Raw genomic sequence first — 17,505 nt, forward strand, 5'->3', positions numbered from 1 at the left:
CGCCTCACTGAAGCGATTGTCAACGCGGCCATGCCGCCAACCAATGAAACGTAACTTACAGCTCCTCAGTGAGTTTTGTGACAAAGACGGCTATCAGGAAAGACGAAGTCTGCCGTGAAACATTCAGCAGCTTGTAAACCGAATCTGGAGATAAATGGAAAAGTGAAAAAGAAACACGATAGCGGAATGGCCTTTGAACAGGCCTACTCGACGAGACAAGCCGATTGCGGATAATTATTTGAATTATGCGTTTAAAGTGAACGCGTAATTTAGTTAGTTTTGTTTAGCATTTTGTTTAGTTTAATTCTTTCCTATGATGAAAAAGTACATATTGAATAGTGCTACATGTAAAATTCATCGGCCTGTTTGTTGGGCTATAAAATGGAAATGCAGTCTTCGAAGCAGAGAACAGGAGCGTCTGAAAAGGCTGCCATGTCAGATATCAGCGATTAACTTCACCGGTAATTCCGCGGCAATCACCTTGTGCGCCAGAAGAGGGCAGCGACGAAATTCGCTTACTATTTGCGCTTGTGTTCAAATTAAGGAACGCGAAGACCTTGCAGAATCGCACAGTGTATCGCTCAAGATACGAATACAATCATCAAAGGCGACGATATCTGTGTGGGAGACTGCGAGACGCAATAAACAGAAGGAGCGAGATACGAGTCCGTGGGTTAGATTGCCGCGAAAATTGTTACTGCTCAACTCAGTGGTTGACACATTCTAATTGGCTTATAATTTACAGTTTGCGGATCTTTGACTTGTTTTTGACGTTTTTGTGGATAACTCGTCTAATTGAGCTAGAAAGGTGCATCAAACAAGAAAAGTGAATTTGGTTCAACAACTGGTGCTGTCTGACCCCCTTCGGGGTGGGTGGGTGGGTACTTGACCCATGTTTAAGTATAGGGGTGCCGCGAGGTTAGGGGTTTGAAATCCTGACCCTTTTTAGGACAAAAATACTCTAAAAGCCCCACCCTATGTAGGGCAACGCCCTCCCTCCCTCTTAGGACCCTGGTTAGGACAAGAGACAAAATACATGTTCTCTTGACTTAGTGGAGCTGATTTGAACTGGCCATTGCAATCAGAGAAATCATGTTTGATGGGCCTAACATCCAGTTATTCCTCTACAGGATAGCAAGGTGCGTCAAATAATTTAAGGGAGTAACAACCTCGTTCCCAGGATCCTCTCTCTTCCTCCTTCGAGAAGGGAGGAAGAGAGAGGACCCTGGGAACGAGGTTGAGGGAGTAAACGCGTGACATTTCGTGAGGGAGGGAAACTTTTTGGGTCAGCACTCGTCTCCATATTTCAGAATGACGTGACGTCATCCCAATCTTCGTGACCTTCTTCGGAAGCGATCGTCGCTCCACTTCGGGTTCATTCAAAACCCGGCACACCACCGTGTTAAATGCCTAACATTGGCTATAAACGTTACGTTTTCTCAGAAATATAGGCGCTTGCCATCGCAAGGATAATGTGTCTCATTATTTCGCCGAGCGAGACAGCCTTTTACGACTTTTACGGTTTTCAAGAGATAATATAATGACTCAGGTTTTCATCTTCAAGTACATATTTCACATGGACTTGTCACCAATCTATCATTTGATAGTGGCTTTATATTAAAATGAAAACAATAATACGAGTCTTAACGAGTTTGAAAACCTACGATCATCAACTCAGAACCAAAAACGAGTTGGTCATATTGAAGTATGGAATCGGCGCCATACGTGAAAGTGACCTTCCGATAAGTTCCGAATGGCCGACGAATGTTTGCCGAATAGACGAAGTATAGTTTTCCGCCAACCCAAGAGACACTGCAGGTATTTTCGCGGGCAATTTCGAAAAAGTCATAGCGAGTGCATTGTTATGATCTTTAAGGCTTTTGTGAATCTTTTTTGCTCACGCGTTTGGAACTTTCATTAAGATTAATTTTATGGGCTGTTATTAAGGCATAAAAAAAAACCTCTTGGCGCTGCCTTTTTATCATGGATAACCTAGAACATGAATCCTCGGAGAAGGAGGAAGCAAGCAGTTCGCTTGGTCCTGGTGGTTCAAATCCTGACTCTTCAAACCCAGCGAGCACATGGCAGGAGATCTTTAAAAGCCCTGAAAACCCAAACTACGGATATGTTGATTCGCTTGAGGAAGCCATGCTGTTAGTGAAGAAATACGAGCAAGAAACCACGACAAAGTTTTCTTGCTATAAATCTGAGAAAATGTTTGGATCTGGAGGTAAGACCTTGTTCTCCTGGTAGGGGGTTGGGGGTTGTACTCCCTTAAATTTACTAAGGGGGTGTGCCATACATACAAGGACCTTTTTCCAGACAAAAAGAGATGAATTAACGACCCTGTTTCAGACAATCGGTACCCTGTCCCAAAAAATGAGCATAAAGGTAAAAATAATGACAATAACAATAACAATAACAGCGATAATAATAATAATAATGATGATGATGATGATGATGATAATGATAATAATAATAGTAATAAAGAAAACAACAAAACTTGGTTTCACCAGAACCCACTGTCATCTTCAGTTGATTGATGTACAAAGCGTTGGAAGTTGAATTCTCACACTTTTATGCTTTGCTTCATTTTTTTTGTCACAATTAGCATTTTTCTACTTATTATAAATTCAACTTCCAACACTTCATACATCAATTAACTGAAGATGATAGCACTTTCTGTCAAAACATGTCTTTGAAACTGAAAAGTTGTCATTTAATTTTCTTTTAATTCTTGACTTGCCTGCTACTACCAAGACCCTTTGCATTAACAGTTACTAATAATGTTAAAGGTAAGCATAAATGTGAAACATATTTATGCAGGATGACCAGTTCAGTTATAAAAACTAATGTATTTACACTCTTCCAGTTTACTCCCTGCTTACATCAAGTTTTAACCATGTAATTATATCTGTTCATAAATAACACCATATGGCAACTGTGGAAGCAAGATTTGCATACAAATATTGAAACTTTGTGTTACACTGGAACTGGAACATAATCGAGTTTGTAACAGAACAGTTCTATGGAAGTGGGAATACACAATTAGGGAAAACGACTAATCAGGGAGAATGGGCAAATCAACCCTTTTCCAGAGTCATTTAAGCTTAAGTAAAATTTACCCCTCTTTCAGAGAGCCAGGGGGATTTTTATACCCTGCTCTTGATTCAGAGAGGTAAAAAAAATTACCCTGTTGAGTGGCACATACCTGTCTATCCCAAATATTTGAAATTAACCCCTTCCCCCCAGTTTTCTGCAATTAATACTTCTACTCCCCAAGGTCATGCACCTGGCACACTCCAAACTCTATCCCTTTGAGAAAATACTCCTCAACCCATCACATACATCCCACAGAGAATCTAAAAGGTTATCAAATAATTAAACAATTACGGAAAGGACAAGCTGAACTGATATCTACCCAAAAGGCACGGAGGAATGGCATGGTGGTAGGGTGTACGAATGTTTTCTGGATATAAAGGTTAAGGAGCTATGTAAGCAGTGGTGCGAAGTACAAATGACGACCCCTTAACCAGGGGTACAGGGAAAACAGAGTATAGGGATACATCACATTGTTTTGGAAGAACCCAAGATGACCAACAGAATGATGTGCTTGCTGGCACATTGCCCTGATGTTTGCTGTTTGAGCAATGAGTGTGAAGCCCGCCAAAATATCGAATTCTCGCCTAAATGATAAAAAAAACTAGGTAACAGTCCATCCATTTAAATCAAGCAATAATGCTAATGAATGAGTTTTGTATTATATTTTGATAGATCCATTTGGAAAGCCAAGAAAAATCTTTTTTAAAGGAGAGAGAATACCCTTTGATGGAGTTCCTTACATGATTATTGGATCAAAAATATTTGATTGCCAGCATGGGCCAGACAGGAAGAAAAATGAAAAGGCCAAGTCTTCTACACAAAAGGTAAAATATGAAAGGCAGTTCACATTTATATCATGTTGTGTCATAAATAAATGTCAAAAGACCAACTTAAAACACTTCTTTTTTAAGCTTGACATTTAATGTTGCATTTCAGGAAGGTGATCATTTATTCAGAGAAAGGAGGTTTCTACCCCAAGACACAATTAAGTTTGGCTGTCCAGCAAAGATCTTAATGTCAGAAGTTATAAAGTTTCCAGGATATAAGGTAAACTGTTAAAACTCCACAGCAAGTCTAAAACATGGAACAGAAAAACAATTAAAGGAAAATATTAACTTTCCACCTCCGTTTTAATCCCTTTCAAAAACTTTATTGTTATTCAGTGATGTTTGAACAACGAATATAATTACATCTTTGTCATGCAGATTTTGGATAACACAGAGCGAATCAGGAGGGACATGTCTGATAGACTCAGGGGGGATATTAAAAATGGAATGTGGCCACAGTTTGAAAGGAGAATCTACATCAACCTACCCATGGAGAAGGACCACAAAGATCATGTCATAGGAGAGGTATAAAGAAAGTTTTTTAATAGAGTACGGAGTGATCAGCTAATTTTACTGTAATTTCAAATTTGTCTGGATTTTTTTTTCTAGCATTACCCCATATTTATTATTATTTTTATTATTATTATTATTATTTTTATTGTTATTTTTATTATTATTATTATTATTATAACCCCATCACACAAGATGGAGGATGTCAAAAGACAGGTCTGTTCACGTGTACACTAGAAATTAAATGCAAGGCATCATGTTTTCCCTACTGACACTGTAGTAAGGTCATTCCTCAAGACCACAGATAAATTAGGAAAGGCTTAAAGCTGCAATGTGTTGTTACAGAAAATATCCATACCTCCCTGATGGAAGGAAATTTTCCTAAGAACCCCCCACCCCTCTGGAAATTGCAATTAAGCTTCATACGTCATATTTTGGTCTCACAGAACTCCCCAACCCCGCAGGAAATTCCAATCCTTTCTATGGGAGGAGTATGGATATTTTCTGGAACTGCACAATAGGTATTAATATTTTTCGAAAATTATAACATATAGAAAAATATTGCAGACAGTGACAAAAATATTTTCTAAATTAGCCAAATTTTTACTTCACTGACCAATTTGAAAAATAATTACCATTTTATTGTTAATAATAATAAAAAAAATATGATTGATATTTCTATAGATTGGTGGTATGTTACAACCCATTGACAGGAGCCTGGTTCAAAAAATCCACACACTTGTTGGTGAAGGGGTCAAAACAGTTGACGAAATGAAAAGGCACTTGAGACACTATGTCAAGAATGAGCTTTTTGCTGGTCAGAATCCCCCACCAGTCACAAACAGGCGCTATCATCCCAAGGATGTGGATATCAGAAACCACATGTACAAGGCAACTGTAAAGCAGATGCTATCCAAAGTTGACCAGGAAAATCTTGAGGAGAAAATTAAGGGGTGGAAGCAAGAGAATCCTGAGGATCTCTTTTTCTTTAGACCTTGCTCCCTGTCCCCTACGGAAGCTGCATCTAACAACACCTCTGACACAGATGGCAGTGTTGAAGCTCTTATCACTCAAAACCTCCTATTTGTTCATCAAACAGCTTGGCAGAGGCATTTGATGAGCAGATATGGAGATGAAATCATGCTTCTGGATGCCACATACAAGACCATGAGATACGAGCTTCCACTGTTCTTCCTTGTGGTTAAAACCAATGTTAACTATACAGTGGTTGGGGCTTTTATAACCCAAAAGGAAACAAAAGCTGCAATAGAGGAAGCGCTGAAAATCTTCCGTGCCTGGAATCCCATATGGAAACCCCAGTACTTTATGACAGACTTTTGCCATGAAGAAATCAATGCAATTGAGTCTACATTTGAAGGTTGGTAAGGTCTTTGATGCAATAATTTGTTATGACATAGAATATTATTATGCACATGCACAATACAAGAATGTTTTTGACCCCCTTTCTGTGCACTTACAGTTGTAGTGAGATTATTGCAATGTTTATAATTTTATGAGGTGATTTGTTTTTATATGGGGTCACGCAACTCTTCTACAAATTATCCTTAAGGCTTTTTTTAAAAATTTTTTTGTTCATTATTATTTTTTTTTTTTTTCTCTCTGATTACTCAGTTTTCTATGTCTGCCATTAAATTGTAATAAATAAATAAATAAATAAATAAATAAACAAATAAATAAATAAACTTCAAGGAAGCTGTGTTGTCTGTCTGCCATCAAAGCTGTAATAAGAAAATTGTGAACAATGATGCTCAAATATTTATTTCTAGATACAACAACTTATATCTGCGATTTCCACCGTGAGCAATGCTGGGAAAGATGGCTCCGTAAAGCAGACAATGGCTTACACCATCAAAGGGAGGAGGTCCTTTCCTTGCTTCGTGATGTGGCAAGGTCTGCAACAGAAGATGTCTTTAATACGAATCTCAAGTCCTTGAAGGCTAGTGAGTTGTGGATGTCAAATCCTCACTTACGCAACTGGTTTGAGAAAACATGGTTGCCAGAAGCCAAGGTACAGTTAAACTACAGAAAAAAAAGTACAACAACAAAAGAAAACTGATAACATAATCAACACTGTTTCTTAATTTTGGTGATGCAAAAAGGGTTCAAAAACAATCTTAAAGGAAACAATTATTTTCTCTCTCTCTCTTTTATATTGTGGGGCATCTTCTCAAACTACACAATTGCGGTTCTTAGTTACTTTATGCATACAAACAGACATACTTGATTCGTCCCCAATGAGCTTTTATGAAAAAAAAAAAAATTTATATTCTGATATATCACATGTTATCTGTTACAAAAGTCTACTGACCTGGCCGTACAAAGTTAAGTGTACAACAACTCTTTAGTATCAATCCTTGCTTAAGTCCTACTCACATCCCCCATAATGCATAATGTATACACATAGCCACCTTAGTGTTATTATACATTCTGACTCTCATGTTAAAAATCTCCATATCTACTATGACTTTCAGCGATGGGTATGGGCTTACCGTCAAGAGCGATTCTTGGTGGCTGTAAACACCAATAATGGCATAGAACGCCAAAATGAATCATTCAAGTACCAGTACCTGAAAGACCGAAACAAGTGTACCCTCGTGGTATGATAACCATACTTGTTGCAGAATTCTTACCTGACAAATACCAAAGGTGGGCATCATACTTTTCATAATAATTATTGCAAGTTCATAATAAATAACAATTTACTCTTAAGAAACTGCACATTCCATGCTTTTCTGTTGGTAAAACATGTTTCCCTAAAACAGCCATTGTGATCAATTACATCATTGATGAGACCACTTCAAATGTAATTATTGTTAGACAGGATACAATTACTATGCTGCTGTAACTGTAACTTGCCTCTTAAAATTGAACTAAATGCCTTGTTAGTATGAATTAACTTTTTTTAAAAGCATTGCATGCTTTCTTAAAGTATCACCTTACCTACTGCTGGTACATAATTTCATGTTAGTATCAGATTCATGAAGAATGTGTTCAACTCCCCTATTATGAAACACTTTTGAAATGATATTGGAATAATGTGAAAAGTTAACTCAAGGGAGGATGTACAAATATCATTCACATCATTTCACTTTGTTTGTTACATTTAAGAGGTTGCTTAAGTAACTAATGAATTATTGTGATATTAAAAAGACCCAGACATTTAAGAGAACGGTCTAATAATTTTGGTACACATCTTTTAAATTAGTACAGTTCACCTTACCTGTAATTTAGTGCAAAAAGTTTATCAACGTGCCCCTCTGAAAAAGTGTATCCAATACATACCCTGAAAACGAAACAAACAGAAATAAATGCCCAACATTCAGTTTATGTGCTCCTCTTTTTTTACAAAAATTAGGTATGTGGAACTAAATACGAGGTGCAGTGGAAGATATAAGCGTTACAATCAAAGCATCCCAAAGTACCTGCAGGATAAGCCCAGGCAATTTCTGTCCCACTGTATGAAGAGAATATCTGCCGCTGAGGAAATCAGCCCTGATGAAATTAAGGAGGGTAAAAGCAAAGGAGAGTTCCACGTCGCATCTGCTGAGTCCAGAGACATCTGGTATGACCTATCCTTTGGTGGAGAAGACAAAATGCCCAAGTGCAGCTGCCCAGACTTCAGCCGAACAGGTCTACTGTGCAAGCACTTCTTTGCTGTTTTCCAGCATAATGCAGATTGGAAGTGGGAGGCACTACCCAACAGCTTCCGAGAAAATCCACATCTCTGTCTAGATGATGATGTCGTATTTAAAAGCAATCTCAATCTTGACTCTATAGCTGAGGATCCAATTGAGCCTCCACTGCCTAGCTTTGTGCCACAACCACGAGTACAGCCAAAGATGACAGTAGCGAGTGAAATAAAGAGTGAGGCCATGAAATGCAGGGAGATTCTCAAGCAGATAACATCTTTGACATACAACGTTGAAAATATTAGCGCCCTTAAAGAACTGGGAAAGTCCTTGCATTCTATTTATGATAAGTTTTTGTGTTACCAGGTCACAGATGAAAATACTATGCCAGTGGTAAAAAATGAACAAAAAAATGAGAAAACAGGTAAAGAACATCCCACCAAAAAGTACCTACCTCTCCCAGTACGACGTAAAAGAAATGCGTTTGCCAGCAGGGTAGGACAGCGTGCATCAATAATGCGAAATCAATACTTTGTAAATGTACCAGTTGATGGAAACATTTACGTGAAGAAAAAGAAAGACAAGAAGTTAAGAAATCCCACAGAATCAAGAAAAAGAACACAGCAACTACCACTAATGCCACACTTCACAACCCAACAACCTACTGGTAAAAAACGGCAATTATCACCAACAAAAGATGAAGTACATGTACCTACAGCCAATCATTTCAAGAAACCAAAATATGAGCCCACAACTAATAGTCCAACTAGCCATCAACCAACCAAGCCAAAAACTAACCAACAAACACCAAACAACCAAGCAAACAGCCAACATCCGACCAAACCAGCCACCAAAAGTGAATCCAGCCAAGAACCAATAATCCTCCAATCGAATGAACAAACAACAAGTGACCAACAACAAACCAAGCCAACAAACAAAAACCAAACAAGCCAAGAATCAACTAAGCTAGCGGCTAGCAACCAACAGGGCCAAAAACCAACAAACCAAGCCAACAACCAAACAGCAATCAAAACAACAACCGCCAAACAACAAAAGCAAAAAGCACAACCCAGGCAATTGAACAAAAAACAAGGAACTGACAACCAACAAACCCAACAACCAACAACCAACTATGCCAAGAATCAACAACCAACCAAACTAGCAAGCAGCCAACAAAACAACAAGCCAACAACCAACAACCAACAACCCATCAAGCAATTCTACACTCCTGCAGTTATTGTTGTAGATGACAACTCTCCTGAAACAAAGTCATGGGTCCACATCCAGGACCCAAATGACCCTAAATCCACCTTCACTCTTTATGAGGGTGCCAGAGGCCACATTTTGAAGAAAACAAACTGGTTGTGTGACTCTGAGATTCATGCAGGCCAGTTACTACTAAAAACAAAATTTCCTTTTGTGGATGGTCTGCATTACCCAGCTATTGTTGGTACACTGGTGGCCCCAGCGATAAGTGAGTTTGTGCAAATAATTAACACTGGCAACCATTGGGTATGTCTCAGTACCATTTCTTGTAGGCCTGGAATCATCAAGGTATATGACAGCTTGTTTCAAAGAGTTAGCCCAATTGCCATCCGCCATTCTTGTCGCTTGCTCATGCATACTGGGGGTTCCATACTGTTTACAAATGAGAAGATTCAAAAGCAAATCAACTCAAGTGACTGTGGCTTGTTTGCACTAGCATTTGCAACAGATTTGTGCCATGGCATAGACCCAGTGACACAATCATATGACCAAGAAAAGATGCGTGCACATTATGTCGACTGCCTCGACTCACTGGAGATGGTTCCCTTTCCAAAAACAACACGGCGAGTACCATACCATGTACACAACAGCAAAGCAACAGTGGATATCTTCTGTGTTTGCAGAATGCCAAATGATAACCAGGAGTATGTGCAGTGTTTTCAGTGTGATGGCTGGTATCATCCAACCTGTGTGGACATTCCTAACTGGGTGATAAATAGCAAGAGGAGGTGGAGATGTGACACATGTAGGGGCAAGAATGCAAGAAAAGCTCATTTCCATAAGTCAACCGAAAATAACCATCATTAGTATATACCCACAAGTTAATAGTGCTTTCTGTGCATTCTGATTGGCTAGCTTGGGAGGTGAATAGCAAGTACTATTCACCTCTGAACAAATGGAGAAAAGGTTAAAATGGCTTCCCTTTTCACTTTGATTATTGAGGAACAAATTTTATGGCTGCTTATTCAGCTTGCATTGTGTACATGGTATATATCAAAACAATAATGTTTTTTTTTACCTCAGCATTGGTGAAAGTGGTGGATAATTGTTAATTAACACCATGAATATGTAGTGTTGACCTACTGGAAAGGTCTATTATGGCTATAAGTTTAGTCTAGCTATTTATAGCTGTCAATATTAATTTTCTATATATATCATATATCAAGATTAAGAATCCATGTTTGAAAAAAATACACCAATAGGGAAATATGTGTGATCGACACTTTCACCCTCACAAAATTACCTTTTTGGGAATGAGTAAAAATTAGTACACTTCACTTCTTTGTTAAAGGATGTCAGAATTTAGGTGTTTAAGCACACATAAAATTGCCAGAAAGTGATGGAGAAGGCATTTGTCAGGTTTAATTCCATATGATGAGACTTCTGATCAAATCTAATACTATCTGTTTGTATGATCCCATACCGTTTGTGTACATTGTTAACAGTGTACCGGAAACAAGATCTTCCATGGTGCCTCGTAGTTTAATATTTTATTACTTGATTGTTAGTTGGAAGAATACTTGACATTTTAATTTCTGTTCTAAAACATTAACTTTTCATCGAGTTTTAAGCTACTGTAATGCAAATTGGCAATTAACTACATTTTGGATAGCTGTGTTCAGTACATTTAATTTGACTGGTACCTTAATTTGCTAATTAAATTGACTATAGTTCCTTGTTGCATATTTCCAAATCCCTAAATCCACCTTCACTGTTTATGAGGATGCCAGAAGCCACCAGTTGATCACAATTATTGGCTATAGTTCCTTATGATATTTTTGCAGCCCCTGAAATTGCTATTTCTTAGGTTGTCATTTTGAAGTATGGGCCGCGTACCATATTTCAAAACGACGTTTGTATGCCTGTATTTCTTTAACTCAAAATCTTGAGATACTGAGTTCCGTAGAAAAGAGAAATGTAGAAAATCCATCGCTTACCGTCACTTTTCCGCCGCAATAATAGCTGCTAGTTGCAAAGCTATCACTGATTTCCCACGATTGTCCGCCATGTTTATCTTCCACATATCATAATTTTTCCGAAGTCCGAAGTCGCATCGGAACGGAGCTGTATGACGTCACGTCATTCTGAGATATGGAGACGAGTGCTAACCAACTTTTTGTCACGGAATGTTTTCAGCTCTGTCTATGCCAGCCATGTTGGATTTGCAATTACGAGTTGAACGCACTTCTTCCATTTTACGGACCTCGTCGTTTCGGTAAGATGTCAAAAATCGAGTATAGTGATCTTCTCTTCGAGATCAGTGAGAAACTAGACGTGAACAAGCTGCCAAGATTGCGTTTCATGTGTAGGGAAGAGATAGCGAAAGGCAGTGAACGTAACATTCGAGATGTGCTCACGTTATTCGAAGAACTGGAAAGGAATAATAGCCTTGGAATTGATCGCTTGGACACTTTGAAAGAAATACTGACACAGATGAAGAAACCATCGCTACTGAAGAAAGTGAGGGAGTTTGAGATAAGAAGGAAAGGTATTCAAATTAATTATGTCCATGTAAATTAGTGATGCCGGAAGTGAATCAATTATAATACACACAACGATTTAACCAACCTGGAAACATTGAGATAAGTTTTACTTGCTTGTTCAATGTTGTAATCTTTTACTGAGAAGTAGAGAGTGACTTTTGAGAATTACCGTCCTAGTATTTTCAATAATTGTTGTTTTTATTTCAGCCCAGTCAGTTGGTATAGTTTCTTCATTGAAGCGGGCGGCAACTTGTATAAAAGGAGGTGAGTCGACTGCAGGGAAATAATCACAAGAAATTGTAATAATGCAGATTCGAGATTGACATTCGAGGTATAAAAGGCTATTTTCTATACTTAAAGGTTACAACTACAGTGCAATGTTAAGCCCATGTAGCACTCACTAACATAAATCGTAAATCCTCGAATTAGCGCCCCTCCCCCCTCGAATAGGTGCCCCCTTCAAATAAGCGCCCCTCCCATCAGCCAAAATTTTAAAAATAAGCACCCCCCTCGAATGAGTGCCCCCCTCCGTCTCCATGTTGTAGACAAGTAATGAGACAACATAGGATGTATAGTTTTCGTCATGTAGAGCTTAGCAGATTTGTACATTGTTTCAGTTTGTGAACACGTTGAACACATTAAGTACCAACAGTGCCGCGATTTAAACTTTAGGATCAGCTTTTTATGTCAATAAACAGCTTATGTTGTTGTTTATGCGCAGATGATGTATTTAAAAAAATGATCATGTAAGGCCATGATTTGGGAAAAATTAAATAAGCCCCCCCCTCCTCGAATAAGTGCCCCCCTCCCAGTCTTCTCCTAAATTTGAAGTAAGCACCCTGGGTGCTAATTCGGGGATTTACGGTAAATGTTTGGCAAGTTGAATTATGGCTGGTTGAACTTGAAACTGTAAGATCAAAATTGGGCTGTATATCGGCAAATTTCTACATTTGCGTAAGCTTCGGCAGAATAGCTCAATGAAACACATGTTTTAAGAATACAACTTTTTGCAAAGTTTGAAACAATTCTGTAGAGAAGATTCAGAGCCACCATAACTTTTCGAAAATTTGAAATGGCTCAGAACTTTCCCGAAATTTTATGAAAATTTCTATCAACATTACATGCTTATCACAAACTGATAGGTTTCAGTGACTGAGCCGCTTTCGAATTATAAGCACAAGTTAAAATTAAGGGTGTTTTTAACTGCCTGCATCATTTCTATGGTAAGCTACTATGTCATGAAGATGATCAAAATTGTTTAAAAATAATTTGTGATACCAATTTTGTAACATCGTGTGATAAAGTATAGTGATACTGATCCATCAAAGCATATATATTGCTGCTGGAAAAAGCTGGAAGCTGTTGCCAGCCATGACTACCTTCACTTTCAATAAATTCATGCAACATATTCCATTTCTATATCACTTTAATTGCAAAACCAATCAAGGCGAATGAAATCAATCAAATCCAAGTCATTTACAATAAGGTTGTAAACTTAAACATGACATTAAACCCTTTAAGTTTGTACTAAATAAGATATAAATCAACTAGTAATTAGTATGCTTCAAGCAAGAGTATTAAAGGAAAGGTGCCACCACAATTTCAACAATGTTTGAGAAAAGGTAATTAATTCAGTTAAGTTCTAGCATTGTATAGTGTCAGAAATTTTGATCACCTCATATCTAAGATCTGGAAAGGGTAAAGTTACTAAGTACTGTAATACCCTGGGTTTAGTTTAGAATCAAAATCATCTGACAAGCCTGGAAGAAGACGGAAGGGTAAAATTAAAGTTACAGCGATCACAAGAAACAAGATACCCCGAAGCAGAGTCAATATTTTACTGATCAAAAGCTTTCTCAAACGAATGTGGCAAGAATCATTTTGTCACAACTGAGCTTGGGTGAACCGAGTCATGAGCCAAAATATCACCATATAGGGCCAGAAGTTCAAATCCACAGTATTGATTGAGCGTTGGGGACTGGCATAGATTTTCCAAGGCCTCTTGAATTCTCCTTCTGAAGTTGTTTTCTTCTCTAGCTATACATGACAGCCACCTTACTCTCTTCCAACTTGTGGTCTGTATCCCTAAGGTGTTCTCCAATGGCCAGAAGTGTCATTCTATTAGTGCTAGAATGTTCCTTTAACTGGACATTTAAAAGGGTTGGGTGGTTGCTCCAATATAGATCTTTTCACAATCAGCACACTCTAATTTGTAGATGATGCCACACTTTTTTCCATCCGTTGTGGGACCTTTAGTATGCATGCACAGACTGTGATCTGAGGGTGTTGAAAGGTACATGGAAGGTGTTTATCCTGCCTGCAAATTAAAAGGTACGAGAGATTTTTTCGGATACACAAGTGCACATAGTCCTGTGAGAGGGACACATTTGCGGTGTGTAGCTGTTGACCTGTACTTGCTGCTCTCTGGCTCTCCCTCAGCTCTGTTTCTCCGACATTTTGCGCATCCACACTTAGTAGTTGTTGTCTCACAAGATATGGTAACTTTGGTGGATCCTTCATCCTTGATATGGACACAAGTCTAAGAAAGCAAGCTTGCCATCAGATGCAGGCTCCTTTGTGAACTTGATGTTGGGGTCCCTGGAGTTCAGATGCTCGGTAAAGCCCTGTACGTCAGTTGGCTGAAAGAAGACAAATTTATTGCTAATTTTTTGACTTGCTCTTTTTTGTGATAAATATAAGTAAACTTATATGAATGCTTGAGAAAGTCAGGATTTACCCTACTCATAAGATCTGAAATGCCTTTCAAATTGTGTAATTTGAGAGAAGTTTCAAGGCAATCCTGAAATACACTCTCATTCATATGATTACCTACATGTACTACAAAATAAAATTACGACCCAACCATGGAATGGGTTCAAATTTTTGTACAGAGACCTGACTCCCACTTTCTTTTGCTAACCCTGCAGCTGCATATTTTTGGGTTGTTCTGAGTTGACTGTAAGCAATGCTCTGAAACTAAACATGGGGAGAGAAGTGGATAAATGTGTTAAAGGTAAAGAAAAATGATTTTAACCCATTTATCTTCTTCCTTCCCTTCCCCCACCTTTTCTTTGAACTAAATGCTTGTAGTCAACTCATAACAACACGAAGGAATGTGGGTGGGTTAAGTCAAAAGAAGTGGGAGTGGTCTCTTCTGTACAAATATTCAAGCCCAATTTCCATAGTCTGGTGATTTTTGTAGTACATGTATACTCTTATAAGACAGCAGAATGAAAATAATAACCTGCATTAATTTGTAGGTTCCTAGAAGGAGTTCCCCTGTCAATCGAGCCATGGGTTCATGAGATACCTCAATTGTAGTCAATTGACCAGGAAGTTTGTTCTTCTTTACCTCAAAAATAGGCTCAGTCAGCTCATTTGCATGATCTGCTGTCCTCAGTTTTCCGGAAATTCCAGAATATTCTGTTGTATTTGCCACTGGAAATGTCCAGAAGTTCAAACTGGTGTAGGTACTTGATAGGTGTAGGTACTTGGTTAAATGTAAGCTTCCTTGGTCAAATGGAGAGCACCTCTAACTTTGAGTACTCTGTTATCCTGTCTTTGATTTGCTTCCCCCTCTTTGGCAGTTTTCCAACCCCTTGCTCTTGTACTTAAAGTACTGTACATGTAGTCCCCAACAAGGAATAACACTGAGAAGGCAAATTGTGTGTGTGTTTTTTTTTATGTACAGTGCTCAGAATTATATTACTACTGCAGAGTTATTTATTGTATTTCCAACTTATATTTCTTAGACTTATCTGCTGTCTCAATATTGTTTCAACAGCAATTAAGCTGGTTTGTAATTTACGAACGATTACTGGAGGTCTCTTGGTTGTTACCAGTGGTATGGCTTTACGTCGCTGCTCTAGTCTTGATGAATTCGTGGAGACCTTCAACAAAGTTGTTTTGGTTTCGTATTCCAAACTGGTTGAGATCAGCGAGGGCTCTCTCTGCTTCACAGTGCAGGCAGCAACATCATCGGCTCTGAAGGAATTATGGGACATGTACAAAAGTGGAACATTGCAGAATCGCCTTCAAGAATTCCTAGTCACTAATGAAATCCAACAGCTGGCAAGCGGGGAGGATGTCGCGGTGACTGTGTATATTGATGAACAGGAGTATAAGGCAGCCTACCTTGATCTAATGCTTCTACACAAAGAAGGTAAAGTGTTCAAACATGTTAACTTTGTGTCTTCACCATCAGCCACATGGAAATATTCAGACAAAAATAAGCTCAGTCTAGTTTGAGGGAAGCTAAATGATATGCCCACTGGGAATTTTTAAAGAAATGTGTATAAATATGTGCGCTTGTATATATTTTACGCATAGGGGGGTTTGCAAAGAGGGGATGAGACATAATGAGGAGAGGGGATAGGAGAGGAAATTGCATTGTTTTGTACCGAACATTTGATTGGGTGGATTTGAAAATGTTTGAATCTATTGTTTCAGTTTTGCCACCTGATTGGTTTTCATTGTCTGGGTGGCCTCGGTTTCAGTAAATGCATTGACATAACAGAATAGAGACTTAATATTCCTACTATGATCCATGTATATAATTTGTTGATGGAAACCTATAATCAGGTCTGTAGTCATGTGTCTTTCTTCCACCACATGCAAGTATTTATTATTCCCGGGTGAACGATTTCACTGCGATGTTGCCAAGGTCGATCAACTGCAAGAGTCTGGTCAGGTAAACAAGGAAGAATCTAATTGATAACTTTTCATTTAACTCCTTTTAGAGTGTGATGCAACAGAAGAGGAACGACTTGGAGCTCGAGGAAGAAGTCGCAGGAACTCAGACTCTTTTCTTTGCTTCAAGCAAAATGAGGATGATGTGACTTTGATGAAACTGGAACACGCGGAAAACAAATGGGCATTCGAAAGGCAAGGAAGGCACTTTTTAGAAGAAGAAAACAAGAAACTAAGAACGGAGATTGCAGTCGCAGGAAATGTACAGAGGAGATCGTTTTGGCAACAGGAAGAGAGTGGTAAGTGTGAGATTTATATTTTCATACTTATTTATATTTCAGTCTGTTTCTGGAGTTTACTTAGCCAGAAAAGCGTGTGGCGGCGCTGTTGAATATATATATATTTTTTCATTGCGACATGGTGAAATGAGAGAATTCATTTTATATGGTGTTTACCTTAGCAAGAATGTGGTAGTCAAGTAGTCAATATTTGTTTTTATTGTGACATGATGGAAGTTAATAAATTCCCCTCCACCAAAAATTTAAAAAAAAAAAAATCTAGCCTACTAATGACATAGAAAATGAGAATTTGTTTTATGTGGTGTTGACCTTAGCAAGAATGTGGTAGCAAGATTTTACTGCCGTAATTTAATTTGTTTGTCAATGATTATCAAGAGAAAGTATAAAATTACTTTTTAATAGTCGCATCTACATCTACTACCCAGGGGCAGGGAGACTCCCATAAAAAAGGACGGGATGCTTATCATACCTTTTAGGAGTTAAAAATGCAGTTTTGGTACCTCTCAGGGTGTTCAGCCTCAAAAGGTCCACAGCAGGAGCTTTTGTGCTACCTTTTAGGGTATTGAGCCAAAAAAACACGACCACAAATAATGTCTTGTTTTAGAAGTTGCTACCTCTTAGGAGTGAAAAACATTTCAAGCCACGTGCACAAAACAGGTTCTTGACACCTATTGGGGTT

The 17,505-nt window shown here is 38.4% G+C and overlaps 4 protein-coding genes and 1 long non-coding RNA gene across 5 annotated transcripts in view; 4 read left to right on the forward strand and 1 right to left on the reverse strand.

Annotated features, from left to right (window-relative positions):
- LOC145478802 (uncharacterized) overlaps positions 1-17,505 on the forward strand; it is a 210,952-nt gene that overhangs the window by 162,033 nt on the left and 31,414 nt on the right. The window lies entirely within an intron of this gene.
- The window catches only part of LOC145478800 (uncharacterized), an 83,981-nt gene that overhangs the window by 47,197 nt on the left and 19,279 nt on the right, over positions 1-17,505 (forward strand). The window lies entirely within an intron of this gene.
- LOC145478817 (uncharacterized) lies at positions 1,297-7,903 on the forward strand. The gene is made up of 8 exons (XM_081456992.1): positions 1,297-2,230; positions 3,775-3,926; positions 4,039-4,149; positions 4,308-4,454; positions 5,124-5,817; positions 6,227-6,468; positions 6,932-7,106; positions 7,816-7,903. Exons 1-7 carry the CDS (start codon positions 1,984-1,986, stop codon positions 7,061-7,063), a joined length of 1,725 nt encoding a protein of 574 aa, XP_081313118.1. The 5' UTR covers positions 1,297-1,983; the 3' UTR covers positions 7,064-7,106; positions 7,816-7,903.
- On the reverse strand, positions 6,391-11,451 carry LOC145478855 (uncharacterized). Its single transcript, XR_014048335.1, has 4 exons — positions 11,293-11,451; positions 7,681-7,743; positions 6,950-7,027; positions 6,391-6,479 (listed from the first exon to the last, which is right to left on the reverse strand). It is a non-coding gene; the product is annotated as an uncharacterized LOC145478855 (long non-coding RNA).
- On the forward strand, positions 11,565-17,012 carry LOC145478830 (uncharacterized). Its single transcript, XM_081457011.1, has 4 exons — positions 11,565-11,843; positions 12,046-12,102; positions 15,623-16,000; positions 16,578-17,012. Exons 1-4 carry the CDS (start codon positions 11,576-11,578, stop codon positions 16,916-16,918), a joined length of 1,044 nt encoding a protein of 347 aa, XP_081313137.1. The 5' UTR covers positions 11,565-11,575; the 3' UTR covers positions 16,919-17,012.

This window comes from Orbicella franksi, chromosome 2, assembly GCF_964199315.1.
Source record: "Orbicella franksi chromosome 2, jaOrbFran1.1, whole genome shotgun sequence".
NCBI lineage: Eukaryota > Metazoa > Cnidaria > Anthozoa > Scleractinia > Merulinidae > Orbicella > Orbicella franksi.